Below are 15,930 nucleotides of genomic sequence, written 5' to 3'. Positions count from 1 at the left end.
ATCAACTGGTGTGTATGGATCAGTGAAACTCTATGGTCAGTGTGCTGTCCGTGAAAAAAATTGACAGCACTAAGACGTGTCAAACTGAACACAGTCTTAGGCCACATTCATTCGTTCAGTATTTGGTCAGTATTTTACCTCAGCATTTGTAACCTAAAACCAGGAGTGGAACAATCAGAGGAAAAGTATAATAGAAACATGTCACCGCTTCTGTATTTTTCACCCACTCCTGTATCTTCCTACATAATGAGCACAGAGATACTCGCTTTTAGGCCTCGCTAACACCACTGTATAACACATTCAGGCGCTATGTGGTAAAACATCAGATAGCAATCGGACCAGTGTTTCTCTATGGTGCAGCTCACATCATACCGATTTGGCATGAGAAAACAATCACAGCATGCTGCTATGGCATCCGAGAATCAGAGTGCACTCACCCATACAAGTTCATGGGTGAGTGAAAATCGGACTGCGCTCGGATGACGGCAATTGAGCACACGGAGAAATTACTTTCTCCTCTGCTCCCGTGCTGCGATTCTCTCATGCGAAAGGATGGGCGAACAGTGCACTGACACTCGACTCAAATTCTGGTAGAGTTTGAGACAAATGTAATTTAAATATTTGGCCCCATTCTTTTGCACAGGAGAACATGTTACAGATTTGCACTGCTTCCTTGAATAGCATTGGTTTGCGTCAACCCCATTTTTATCTGTTTGCTCTTGTCCAATTTATATGCTAGTATGAGCAAACCTTTTAAAAAAGGGATGTGCATATCAAAGTGCTTGTGCATATCAAAGTGCTTGTGGTATCAGTTGTTTGATACCTGCTTGCTGCCATGTTTTATATTTTTTTATATTTTACCCACTGTGTGCACATACCTTTAGTCACCAGATTTGGGTATTAACCCTTTCAAGCCGCAGCCCATTTTAATTTTTGCGTTTCTGTTTTTTTGCTTCTCTGCTTCCCAGAGCCATAACTTTTATATTTTTCCATCAATATGATTATGAGAGGGCTTGTTTTTTGCAGGTCAAGTTGTAATTTTGAACCAAAACATTCAATTTACCATATCGTGTACTGGAAAATGGGAAAAAAAATGCTGTGAAATTGCAATTCCACAACTGTTTTTTTTACCATGTTCACCAAATGCTAAAACTGACCTGCCATTATGATTCTCCAGGTCATTGTGATTTCATAGATACCATACATGTATAAGTTCTTTTCTTCTTAAGTGGTGAAAAAAAATCCAAAGTTTGTTAAAAAAGCGTCTCCATTTTTCGGGATCTGGGGTCAGGTGAGGACTTATATTTTGCGTGCTGAGCTGATGTTTTTAATTATTCCATTTTGTCACAGATACTATGTTTTGATCGCCCGTTATTGCATCTTAATGCAATTATGCGGCGACCAAGAAAAGTAATTCTGTAGTTTTTACTTTTTTCTGGTGTTTTGACCTCGCTTTGATCAGATTGCCTGTGTGTAGCAGAAATGCTCAGTTGCTATGAGCCCTGATAGTGGTCGGCACTAATAACAATCCGGCAATGACAACCACAGGGGTCTGCTGCAGACCCCAGGTTGTCATGCCAACCCATCGGCGATCTGCGGTCATGTGACACGATGGGCAAGATTAGTGACGTGCTTCTGGTGCAATCACAATAAATGCCGCTTTCAGAGATTGACAATGGCATTGAACAGGTTAACAGCCACCAGGGGAATGCGATTCCACCCGCGGATGTTAGGGGCACATGTTAGCTGTTCAAAACAACTGACGTGCTGGGAAAGATGTGGACTCAGCGCCAGAGAGACATGACATGTACAGTACATGTACGATGCACGTCTTGAAGGGGTTAATCAGTTTTATCATAATTTTTATAAATTTCATACATTTATAACCCAATCTGTTATATTTTCCATAGCGCTTGCAACAAGCGAGACCCAGATCATGTATATAGTGTAGAAGGGACCTGTTTCATAGCCACAATTTGTTTTTTAGTGTTAACTGTAACTGACATGATCAGGAGCCACTGTCTTATTTCCCAGTTTCAGGCAAGTATGCCAATTTGCTTTCTCATATGTTTGAGGGTACTCAGAGTAGATCCATGCAAATATGAAGGGAACACACAAATTGCATACAGATTTTGTCCATGTTCAGTTTTGAAACCTTAATCTCAGTACCACAAGATAATTGTATTAACCACTGAGCCATCATTGTGCTTTCCTTAGCATATTTTTCAATGTTACTCACATCTACAATTGAGGCAAAAAAATTGTAGGACCCTCTTCCAGGAGCTATTATTAGACCCCGGTGATGTCATATGTGCTGCAATGCAATCATGCCACTGGGCTGCTAATCTGAAGAGAGTATGCCACAGGTAGTAGTTGGTCCACATTGCTTTTGGGCTGGTAAGGACAGACAAATTATATGACTGGTACACTAGAGTTCTGCCAATCTTATTACTCAACTGTTGTGAAACTTTTAAAATTTAAAAAATGTTTAGATTTTGCCCACTGTCAACAATAAATTGCCCAATTCTTAAAGACAAAATGAAACTTTCAGTAAATAGGTTCCATTGGGTTTGTTAGGTGCTTTTGCCCTATTTACATTTAAAGTGAAACTGTTACCAGAAAAAATGCTATTAACTTGTATATATGGGGTTAATCTGCAGATTCATACTAACCTGTTCAGGGCCTGCATGTAGCTGAATGCTCAAGGGAGAAAATGAACTTTATTTTCACCAGCGGCATTCGGCTTCAGTTGTGGGGGTAGCACTAGTGCAGGTTCAGTTATAGCTCTGAGAATACATAACAAATTTGTGAGGAAAATGGGGGTGCATCTTATAATCCAAAGTGAGTTACCAGGGGGCCGACAGTGGTGGAGCGGAGTCCCAGGAGGCAGGTTTGCTGGTTCATGAGGCAAGCGGTGGCAGGAGATCTCAGAAGGTGTTGGCACCTGTGAGAGGAGTTCACTCTCACTATGATACCCCTGCAGTGGGCTTCAGGAAAATGGCTGCCAGGGATGGAGCATATGTAGATTGAGATCTTGGGAGACAAGATCTGGTATCCTGAGATCTCAATCTGCATATACGCTGCCTCCAGCGGCCATTTTCCTGATGCCCACCGCAGGGATATCATTGGGAATATGGACTCAGCTCATCGACAGCAATACCTTCTGAGATCCCAGGCATCACAGCATCTCCCCTGTCTTGTTGCCACCGGCATCCTGAAGCAGTGACTTCAGTAGCCCACTCCACCACAGCAGCCCCCCAGGCAAGCTACCGTTAAAAGGGAATATAAAACGCACCACCATTTTATTTAACCTTTTTAACTTCTTTTTTGCATCACAGAATTTTGGCTGCATTTTATAGTCCTGTGCATCTTATAATCCGCAAAATACGGTACTTAGAAATCAGTGGTGTAGGTGGGAGCAACTGTCTGAGCTCTGCTGTATGCTACATCTAAAATCACTGATTGAGTCAAAACTTCTGAATTCAGTACATTAAGTGATAGATCACTGGGCTCAGAGTCTCTTTCTCTACATTATTCAGCTTTCAGATGAGGTAGTAAAAACCTGGTGACATACCATATTTTGTGGACTATAAGATGCTCCAGACAATAACACGCACCCCAAATTTCGAGGAGGAAATACATTTTTTTTGCTATAAAATGGTGGTCCATCTTACAGTCTGAATTTATGGTAGCTTACCTGGGGCAACGGTGGTGGTCAAGGGTGGCAGGGTTGCTGCTGCAGGAAGCACGTGGCGGCGTGGAGCAATGTTTCGGGCACCAGGCTGGGAGGACAGGATGCCCTAGCCATGAGAGGCTGCTTGCCCTGGACTTTCAGAAAATGTTGGCAGTAAGCAGAGTCCCCACTCTACCCATTTCCTCACGATAGGGTTTTTTTGGAAAATGCCTGCAGGAGGGGGTGCATGTGCATATTGAGATCTCGGCTCTTTCAATGGCTCTCCCCCCAGGTAAGCTAAATCCGGGTTATAGGATGCACCCACATTTTCCTCCCAAATTTGGAGTAAAAAAGTACATTTTATAATCTGAAAAATACTGTATACTTCTTAAAGACTTCCAAATAAATGTTACCTAATAATTAGTGATGAGCGAGCATACTTGTTGCTCGTGTTTTCCCAAGCATGCTTGGGTGGCCTCCGAGTATTTGGATGTGCTTGGAGATTTAGTTTTCGTCACCACAGCTGAATGATTTACAGCTTCTAGACAGGCTGAATACATGTGGGAATTCCATAGCAACCAGGCAACACCCACATGTACTCAGGCTGGCTAGCAACTGTAAATCATGCAGCTGCGTCAACAAAAACTAAATCTCCCAGCACTTCCAAATACTCGGAGACCCCACGAGCATGCTCGGGAAAACCTGAGCAATCAGTATAATCTCTCATCACTACTAATAATCTATGAATATGTAGCCAAATATTAGCCTTAAATTAGGGATTAAGTTAATCCAAGGCTCAAAAGTGAACTTTAAAAGTGGGTTTTAGTTTGTTTTCCAGCTAATACTTAGACATTTAACCTTGACCTGGACTGTAAAGCCTACTGAAAAACTGTTAGCTAACAAATGCTTAGTTTATTACTAGAAACCACTTGAAAATTTTATGTGCAAGCAAACAGCTTGCAAAAACCAATCCATTAATATTTGTAATGAAACAAAATTGGAAAATAGATTTTTATCAAAAAATTCATGCATTTAATCAGAAAGATAAAGAAGACACACAAACACACTCGCATGGTGTAAAAAAGTTGACAACCCCTTTACGTAAATTTGAAGCTCACAATCAGTCTGAGTTTTAATGGTGGATTTGAAGTTTGTTCCAAACTAAATCCTAGACATTTTAGCTTGACTTTGACTACAATGCATTCTGAAAAAACTTTTTGCTGCCAAAATGTTAGTAGTTAATGCAAATCCTAATGACACCTAACAATGCATCATAATGCTTCATTCTATCAGTATGCCAAAAGAACACAGAGTAGCACAAATGAGACATTTATTGATGACTGTCTTAGGTTGTTCTTTCCCAGAAATGCTTAGGATGGTCTGGAATTCTCGTCTTGCCAGATTTTGATCACTTTTAAATCTTTTTAATAACTTTCACTTACAACCACAATCAAGCTTGGTAATGATTGAAAGCTTTTTCTGTGCTGTCAATCATATATGCCAATCCTGTACTCCTTACTGTAGTATAAAGATACATATCTGTATAGGGGTTGTCCAAAATGATATATTACATTTTTCTTATCATTCTAAACATAACATATTTTTGAACTGAAACCTTTAAAAAATATCCAGGTTCTATTGTGTGCATAAAATTGATACATTGTCCTAGTTACAGTTCTAATTACATTGTTGGGATGTGCAGGAGATAACTGAAGGACACGAACTTCGATTCTGCAGTTTCCATAATTCCATAACTTTTCCTTCCGGTATTGCAATTTCACTGTTGAGAAGTGTATTTGTGTATGGATCTAATCACTACATGTTGCTTTTTTTTTTTTTTTACTTACTTAGATGGCGTATGCCTATAGAAGTTTATTTGCATAAGTTTACTTGTTCTTTTCATATTTTCTATTTAATCTCTGATGCCTTTTGTTCATTTTAATGCTATTTAATTATTAATGTTTAGCGCTATTTGGAGCTTTATATTTATTTAAGCAAAAACATTACTGTTTTTTATGTAAATGTCTCATGAATTTTTAATAAGTCAATATTATCAACTGAAGTTAGCTCATTTAAATATTTATTTTATGTTTGTTTCATGGTTGATTTAAAGGTTAATGGTAGTTTTAGAAAATGTTTGTCTTGTCATAATGGTATGTCAAAAGTTTTGGTGCTGAGACCCAATCGATCGCTAAAGCAAAGGAGTAAAAGCTTTCAGCCTAGCCATGCTCTCCTCCACGACATAATATGGGCTCATAAACTTTCTGTTTTTTATTTTTTTATATTGTATAGTGTAGTCTATGGAATTTACAACCTGCCTTAGATAAACTGAGTATTTGATATCCATTTGGCAGAATAGTTCACAGATTAAGAACTATGGTCCATCTAATGATTATTCAGACACAGTGACTTTTTCTATATGTGCAGGTGTACCTGGCACTAAAAGGGAGCAGCCTATCCATTTTGCTGCCTGGTGGGGTGTAAAGAACATACCATATTAAAACAACAGTCTATAACATTCAAAGAAGAATAACAAAGAAACACAGTGATCACTTCATATATATATATATAAACAAGTACATTTTATTGATCACAGTCAATAGTTAAAACAAAAACCAATAGATATACACAAAGAAAGAAACATCAAAAGTCACCCAGGGGATGATCAGAAAAAATGGAGTTATCACAGTTCAGAGAAATAGTTTGTGAGAAATGTATACCCAGACAAACCGGGTATATCACATGGGATTATCCACTGGCACTTGCTGTAATGCTACACTTCCAAGAATGTCAGACCTATATATATATATATATATATATATATATATATATATATATATATATATATATAATGCATCCATAGCATGTTAGGCATGTTAGTCTTCCTATCTCTGCAGAAGCAGTGTGAATAGGTGCCAACTGTAACTACAGCCCATATATGTGCAACTCATATGAACAGTGAATCATTATTAGTTTCCCTGAGGGGAACTTACCCATATTAAAGTGCCAGTGCAGTTCATTGCTCCATGGGTCTGACTTTTTTGGAAGTGTAGCATTACAGCAAGTGCCAATAGGCAATCCCATGTGATAGACCCGCCCGGTACATCTGGGTATATATTTATCACAAACAAATTTCCTGCACAGTGATAACCCCATCTTTCTGATCATCCCCTGGGTGGCCGTTAATGTTTCCTTCTTTGTATACACCTCTTATTTTTTGCTTTAGCTATTGATAGTGATTAATAAAATTTACTTGTTTTTTATATACGTATGTGAAGTCAGCATTCCATTTCTTTGTTTTTCTTATATGGTTTGGGAGTTTCTTCTTTCACTGTCCAAATTGGTGCAGCCGGATTAAATAATTTATATCATCTCATTATGCTACTTTTCTATCCGTGCAAAACTTCTGGAATTTTTCTAATAATCTATAACAGTCAGTATTAAAATGTCTTCCTTTTTCCATTCAGCTCAATTTTAAACTTTCATACACTTAAGAAAAAGAAAAAATCTATGTCTGATGTGTATAAATTACGTGCAATGGCTGGTGCTAAGTGTGGGTCCCTTGAGTAGAGATGATGATGTAGCCAGTACATTTTTCACAATAAATGATGAAGTAGGCCACGGTAATAGGTCATGCCTCCTATCACTCCTACATATTTTTTACTTGCTACATTTCTTTTTAGATCTGTTGTTGACTAAAGTAAGTCAGAGAAGTCATGTGTTTTAATGTAGGCTTCTGAGATCAAGATGGCATACCGGTCTGAACTATCATTATTTATGTTGGTCGCAACCAGCACCTTCCATCTTCAGAGACTCATGAAGGGCAAAATTTCACTCCCTTGATAAATCCTCTCATAAGTATCTGTCAACAGAGAGATATTAATTATTGTCGCTGGCCTAATAAAGGTCTACTTCATCATAGCCTCAATCGTTACCTGCTACATCTGCAATGTTATCTAGTGCCATAGAGAATATTATGCAGTTGACTGATAGAGATACATGTACCTATTTATCAAGTAGTCTGATAGAAAAAAAATTATACAATAACTCTCTTTGGCACCATCAAACCTCTTACTCTCAAATACACAAAAACCCTTATTCATTTTTGTAATAAAAAGGAATTATTAAAAGTTAATAGTTTTACTCTGGCCAATATCTGCAGATATCCATACTTTCTGTATTGCTTTTCTCAAACAAGTGAATAGAAACTAGTATTATAGGTCATTAGTATTATACTCTAACAATAGTTTCCCTAAGTTACAGCTGTAAAATATTATTAAGTGTGTTCAAATTATTATAATTTTGTTAAGCTACCTTTAGAAAATATTTGCTTTTCTCCAACTTTGCATATAGTTTTGATAAATAAAATAAAATTAACTATTTGAAGTCTACAAAACCTAGGATAAAAACAAATGAGCAAATACCCTGCAGTTAGTAAATTTGCATAGAAAAATCAATAGTGATAGTGCATTTAAATAACATAGGCTACTTAGTTAACACTTTTTTATGCAAAAAGTATAAAAGGCCATTTCACCTCAATAAAACATAGCCAATCAGTGTCAACTAAGTACCCTATGCTATTCACAGGTTCTATTACTATTCATTTACTTAGTATCTGTGGTCTGCGGTATTTAATCATTGTTTTGATCCTAGGTTTTGTTTCCCCTTTTAAGGCTGTGCATCTTGTCTATATCGCTCTCCATGGGTAGATGCGAAACAGTCAGGTATCACAAATATCAACAAAGCTGTCTGACACGACCAAACAAAAAAAAATAAGTGTGAACGGATGCAAGCTAGGAGAGCCTACTCTTTATAAACAACAAATTAAAGTTAAATGCTATAATATATAGACATTGAAGATATGACATTGGAACTTCATTACTGCTGTAGGAAACATGCCAGATAATGAAGGTACTTAGAGCATAAATTGGCTAATTCATATGAGCCCAACAGCCAGTGACAAGGCGCACCACTTTGTCGGGACCCTGACGTAACATGATGCCTCTCCCGGGCTAAAAGCCTACAATTATATAAACAGGTAGGATCAAGTTCTATTTAAAAAAGTCTTAGGCTGATGGGAGGAGTACTCAGTCACAACGTATGCTACAAATATCAAAAAACTAACAGCACTTCTAAACAGAAAAAGACAAGTGGGAAGACTACAGAACAAGCTAAGAGAGCCACAGTAAACACTAACAAATTAAAACCCTAAAATGCTATAATATGTAAACAATGAATAAATGAAATTGAAACTGCAGTTGCAATTTCATATATTCGGTGTTTACATATTATAGCGTTTCAGAGGGCAGCTTTAGTTTGTTCTTTAAACAGAAAAGTTCAGTTCCTGTTCTGCCCCTTTCCAATTTGACCATGTTGCTATTGGAAGTCGTTCTTCTGATGTGTATGGAGGACTTAAGATGCAATATGTATATTTATTTGCACCTATATGGAGACTGGATGGTAAAAGACAATGAAGCATATTTATCAAAGCTGTCTACACAGTGAAAACTTAAAATATGCATTTTTAAAATGTCTTAGATTTATCCAAGTGGTGTATGCTAGTTGACGTAGCTTTCTAATTTTAAAACTGTCAAATCAAAGTTTTTACCACCTTTTAGTTGGATTAATTCATATTCAAAATGTGCGTTACTCTTTTTGTGGATTTTTTTGTCAATTGTTTTACACAAATATACAACCCTTTTCAGATAAGCCATGCATATCTTCAGCAAAGTCCTTAACTCTTTAGTCAAGCAAGTCATAAAAAGTGTTTGGACGACATCATAAATATGGTGCTAGGCAATAAAGACATTTTTAGGTGCAAATTATGTCAACAATTTGTCACATTTAGCTTAAAAAATATGACCCAATGTCCAAAAATCAGTGTTTCTATTTACTAATGGGTTGTCACTGTAGGTTAAACTCTGTAAATTTGTTTCTTTTCTGTTCCTAATTAAGTGTGTAACCACAGTATATAACTGAAGAAATAGACTTCACATGGTTTGTTTGTAGTCTGTACTCATGGAAAAAAACTGGCCTGCATAAGAGCTAAAAACTTTAATCGATTTATGTGCAACTTTTTTAGGTTAGTCAAAATAGATCAATAAATTAGTTTTAATAAAATACGTAATATTTCAAATAAAGCAACATGTACCCGTAGAGAAGTAACAATCTCTAATGCAACCACTATGTTGGTATTACCATGCAGTATTATTATATCTATAGTCTTGACATTAATCCAAAGTTTATTAGCAACTGTTCAAAGTGAAAATTTAGTTTTGCTACACCATACCATTGAGATGACGATTGCTAGACCTGTGTTCTGTATTTATACATGTATGCAATATACTCAAATATCTGTATGTAAGATTAGGCGAAGGTATGAAAAAATGTCAACTATGAGCATTTGAAGTTCTAAGAAAAGAAGTCATAGTACAAGTCTTCTCGAGCAATTAAACAGAAATTGACTTGTTCTGAATCTAAAAGCCTACATTTGTGTCAGTTGAACGTCAAAAATTGTGTCACCTTATTCATTAGATCAAGTGGTATTAGTAATATTAATTAGTGAACTCATCCCTAAATGAATATTATCTTTATTAAAGTGGATGGAATATTGCTAGTATGTATCCTCAATTTGTGATTGGTGGCGGACTGCTAGAATAATCCTAAAAATTAAGTAGCCACAGAGCTAGTTGAAAATTGCAGTAACTTTTCAGTTTTATATGCACAAAGATGCATAGAAAACATGAGAACAATGGAATGAAACTGAAAGGGAGAAGATACAGATTAGATATTATAAATAACTTTTTGACAGTGATGGTGATCAATGAGTGGAACAGGCTGCCACGAGAGGTGGTGAGTTCTCCTTTCAATGGAAGTCTTCAAACAGAGGCTGGGCAGACATCTGTCTGAGATGGTTTAGTGAATCGTGCATTGAGCAGGGGGTTGGACATTATGACCTTGGAGGTCCCTTCCAACTCTAACATTCTATGATTTTATGATTACTTATTGCTCACTGTGCAGGCAGTGGTGGACACAGAAAAGGGCCACTGTGCAAGAACAATATATGGCCAATTTGCAGTCCAATTGCTCATCATAATGCATAATTTCACCTGCTTTGGAGGTAGAAGTTTCCCCCTTGCTCCTTTGGCACCATTGTGGCTACTCAATTTACACCAACAATTTGTTCACCCTAAGGCTACTTTCACACTAGCGTCGGGCTTGGTCTGTCGCAGTGCGTCGGGCCGAGGTCACCGACGCTAGCGTTGTCTCCGCCGCACAACGGGGGCAGCGGATACATTTTTCCAGCGCATCCGCTGCCCCATTGTGAGGTACGGGGAAGTGCGGGGAGGTGGGAGCGGACCGTCGTGAGCAAAAAATGTTACATGTAACGTTTTTTGCTCCCGACGGTCCGCCACAACACGGCACAACCGTCGCGTGACGGTTGCGACGTGTGTCAATGCGTCGCAAATGCGTCGCTAATGTTAGTCAATGCAGAAAAAACGCATCCTGCAAGCACTTTTGCAGGATGCGTTTTTTCGGCAAAACGACGCATTGCGACGTATTGCAGTTAACGCTAGTGTGAAAGTAGCCTCAGTGTAGGTACGGGAACATAAATCTCAGCACCGGCGGACTTTGATATCTTTATTCTAATGCCCAATGTAAATTCAACAAGGTGAACTTCAAAAACCATAGTAGCATGACACACTAAGAAATGCCATACCATTCAATATTGAAATACCCCTTTCCAGATTAACTAAATTTTGGTGCTCTGAAAGATTAATTTTTGAAAAGCATTTTTTGGGAAGAACTTATTATATGCTACCACTTAGAACATGAGAGAACTATTGTTAATATGAGTATGTTTGTTATTATCATCACAGGATTGCTCAACGTTAAAATAATCAATGATATTCTTGAAATTAAGCAAATATATTTGTAATGTGTTCCCCCTGACAAAAAAATTAAGTGCATTTTTAAAACATTTTTCTTAAAGTAGAATTGTGCTGCATCCCAAATATGATTGTGGTGTTGATTATAACAGGCGTTGAATAATTTGATAATGTGTGATTATTATATCTTGCTATTTGCTTATATGGTATTATTATAATCAGCATTTTATTGTCTATTATTGTTATTATTTTATTTAAAATCTTCTAAATATTGTATATTCATTATTTTGCATTCTTATTTTATTCCTTTGAGTAATTCGCTGGTTTCCAATTAAATTGATCTATTATATTAAAATCTTGAAAAATCTATAATGTTCTTTTTATTTCCAGTGTGTTTGTTCAGTATTTTCATAAAATTTACTTGTAAGATATATATATATATATATATATATATATATATATATATATATATATATATATATATATATATATATATATATATGTTTCATCATTATCCATATTTTATTAAACTGTACTTTTTTTCTTACAGTAAATGAGGGAGGTATAAAACAAGCATCAAATTTGTGTCCTGATCCCGGAGAACCAGAAAATGGGAAAAGAATAGGCTCTAATTTTAGGTAAAATATTAATCTAAAAGAGCATATAGATGGTAATGTTATAAATTTTAGAAGTGTAATAGTCAAGAATCATACAAACACTAACCAGACATGAAATGGCGATTTGTTCCTTCCATGTTTTGTTACTAAACATTTTCTTTTCTGTAGGTGTATTTTTCCAGAAGCAAATTGAGCTCAACCAAACTTTCTAATGTACAGGATAATTATGCTGTAAACCATTGCTATTGCTATTGAAATGTACCTACATCTAAAGGTACCTTCACATGAAGCGACGCTGCAGCGATAGCGACAACGATGCCGATCGCTGCAGCGTCGCTGTTTGGTCCCTGGAGAGCTGTCACACAGACTGCTCTCCAGCGACCAACAATGCCGAGGTCCCCGGGTAATCAGGGTAAACATTGGGTTGCTAAGCGCAGGGCCGCGCTTAGTAACCCGATGTTTACCCTGGTTACCAGCGTAAAATGTAAAAAAAACAAACAGTACATACTTACATGCGTACCCCGGCATCCGCTTCCTGCACTGTGTGAGCGCCGGCAGTAGCAGGGCACAGCGGTGACGTCACCGCTCTGCTGTACTTTCACTTTCACTTTGCGGCGCTCAGTCAGTGTGGGAAGTGGACGCCGGGGGACGCATGTAAGTATGTACTGTTTGGTTTTTTTACATTTTACGCTGGTAACCAGGGTAAACATCGGGTTACTAAGCGCGGCCCTGCGCTTAGTAACCCGATGTTTACCCTGGTTACCAGTGTAAAATATCGCTGGTATCGTTGCTTTTGCTGTCAAACACAACGATACACGGCGATCGGACGACCAAATAAAGTTCTGAACTTTATTCAGCGACCAGCGATATCACAGCAGGATCCTGATCGCTGCTGCGTGTCAAACTAAACGATATCGCTAGCCAGGACGCTGCAACGTCACGGATCGCTAGCGATATCGTTACAAAGTCGTTTCGTGTGAAGGTACCTTAAGGGTTACCTTCTACTAATGTGATCATTATATGTTTACCTTTTATATTGTGCATATTCATATATTCACTAGTCTAACAATAACCCTTCCATTGTACACCTTATTAGAGAAATGTCTATACAGTGGCTAAATAGAGATTTAAAAAAGAGAGATAAACTGCCAATTTTGCAAGTTTCCCCACTGAAAAATAGTGGAGAGGTTTGTAATTTGTATTATAGGTATGCTTAAACTGTGAGAGACAGAATCTAGAAAAAAAAATCCAGAAAATCACATTGTAAAATTTTTACAACTGGTAATTAATATGTATTTTAATGCATGAAATACGTATTTGTTACAATAGAAAACAGAACTTAATATTTGGTACAGAAACATTTGCTTGCAATTACAGTTTTCAGATGTTTCCTGTAGTTCTTGACCAAGTTTGCACACACTGCAGCAGGGGTTTTGGACTATTACTCCATATAAATCTTCTACAGATTTTTCATATTTTGGGGCTGTCACGTATAAACATTGAGTTTCAGCTCCCTCCAAAGATTTTCTATTGGGTTCAGGTCTGGGGACTGGCTAGACTACTCCACGACCTTGAAATACTTTTACGGAGCCACTTCTTAGTTGCCCTTGCTGTGTGTTTTGGGTCATTGCTGTGCTGGAAGACCCAGTCTTGACCCATCTTCAATGCTCTTACTGAGGTAAGGAGGTTGTTGGCCAAAATCTCACTATACATGATCCCATCCATCCTCCCTTCAATATGGGGCAGGCTTTCTGTCCACATTGCAGAAAAGCATCCCCAAAGCATGATATTTCCCACACCATGTTTTACAGTCGAGACGGTGTTTTTGCGGTTGTATGAATCCTTCTTATTCCTCCAATCATGGAGAGTGGAGTCAAAACCAAAAAGTTCTATTTTGGTCTCATCTGGCCACACGAACTTCTCCCATGCCTCCTCTTGATCATCCAGATGGTCAATGGTGAACTTCAAACAGGCCTGGACATGTGGTAGCGTGAGCAAGGGGACTTTGCATGCCCTGCGGGATTTCAATCCATGAGGCTATAGGTAATGTTTGAGACTGTGATCCCAGCTCTCTTCAGGTCATTCACCAGATCCTCCCATGTAGTTCTGGGCAGATTTCTTACCATTCTCAGAATCGTCTTTATCTCATGAGGAGGAATCTTACATGGAGCCCCAGATGGAGGAAGATTGAAAGTCATCTTGTGTTTTTCCATTTTCTGATACTTGCACCAACAGTTGTAGCCTTATCACCAAGGTACTTGCCCATTTTCCTGTAGCCCATCCCAGTCTTGTGCAAGTCTACAATTTTGTCCGTGGTGTCCTTAGACAGCTCTTTGGTCTTGGCCATTCTGGAGAGGTTGGAGAGTGCGGACAGGTGTCTTTTATGTAGGTAATGAGTTCAAACAGGTGCAATTAATACAGGTAATGAGTGCAGAGTAGGAGGGCTTCATAAGCGAAAACTAATAGGTCTTTCATGCAGTAAAAAGCAATTTAGTTATTTTAAAATCATACAATGTGATTTTCAGGTTTTTATTTTTAGATTCTGTTCTGTCTCTCACGGTTTAAGTGTACCTATGATAAAAAAAAATACAGACTTCTCCATTCTTTGTAGGTGGGAAAACTTTCAAAATCGACAATGCATCAAATACTTATATTCTCCTCAGTAGATAGAAAGATAGATAGTTAGATAGATACACAGATAGAGCTGTTTGCATTTTTAGAATGCTTTGAGCTAACATAGCTCTCTCTCTCTTGAAAAGTGAGTTTTAGTGTTAGAAGCCCTAAGTATATAAAAAGTAAATCTATTCCTGTTCTGAGCTGCCACAGGTTTCAGCCAGTTTTATGGTTTACATAAGATTGCATTTGTTTCATTGGGATAAACCATGCCCCCTATTATTAAGCCCACCCACTAAGGGCTAAGGCAAAGTCAAAAGATGAAAAATTTACTAAATGATAAATTAACGGCACATCCTTAAATAGTATATTCGCTATATCTAATTGCTCATTCAGATGTCCGATTTTCCTTTACGAGTGCTATCCACATTTTTCACAGATAGCACTTATACATGTGATGATTTATGAGGCCATTCACATGTCTGTGATTTTTCCCAGACTGAAAAGTACATAGAAAATCTCAATAGCATGTCCGCTTTTGAACTGAGGATTGGATCCAAATAGTCAATCCAAGTCAATGGGTCCGTGAAAAAAAATTGGATTGCACTAGGATGGCATCCGAATGCAGTCTCATTTTCACAGGCTGTCAGAATGGAGAAGATGGAGAAACTTTATTTTAGTTCTCCATGTACAAGAAAAATGGAGATGACACTCTGATCAAACTGTGACCAAAATAATCAGTGTTTTCACTTGGATGAAGTTGGAGCAGAACAGGAAAGCCAGCCCATCACCTTTACTGTAATTTGTACTGCAAAAAGTGTACAAATGATGCCAGAAATGTGCACCAGCCCTTGACGAGTGTAATATTTGTAGCAGTTTCACACCAATTGTAAGATAAGACAAAATCATTAAAAAGGCAAATTTGGTGCATCTTAATTCAGTGCTCTTTTAATTAAGGCTGGCTTAGAAATTGAGGCAGGGGCATAGACTTTTACAACTTATGGCCTATTTGAATGCGATTTCATTAACACAGTGCTTTATTTCCATTCATCAACCATAAATTAGCATGTTGCTGTAAACTTAAAACCCTAATTCGCAAACATAAGTTCACCTTCAGATAACCACATTTGAATATGTG

The 15,930-nt window shown here is 37.7% G+C and overlaps 1 protein-coding gene across 7 annotated transcripts in view; it reads left to right on the top strand.

The window, feature by feature from the left end:
- CSMD3 (CUB and Sushi multiple domains 3) overlaps nucleotides 1–15,930 on the top strand; it is a 1,888,113-nt gene that overhangs the window by 916,686 nt on the left and 955,497 nt on the right. For all 7 annotated transcript variants that reach the window (XM_077271102.1, XM_077271099.1, XM_077271098.1 and 4 more), the window contains one exon: nucleotides 12,113–12,200. In XM_077271102.1, coding sequence (XP_077127217.1) covers nucleotides 12,113–12,200 — 88 coding nt within the window. The remainder of the gene's footprint in view (nucleotides 1–12,112; nucleotides 12,201–15,930) is intronic.

This window comes from Ranitomeya variabilis, chromosome 6, assembly GCF_051348905.1.
Source record: "Ranitomeya variabilis isolate aRanVar5 chromosome 6, aRanVar5.hap1, whole genome shotgun sequence".
In the NCBI taxonomy this organism is placed as follows: Eukaryota; Metazoa; Chordata; class Amphibia; order Anura; family Dendrobatidae; genus Ranitomeya; species Ranitomeya variabilis.
This window is presented reverse-complemented; position numbering and strand designations above follow the sequence as displayed.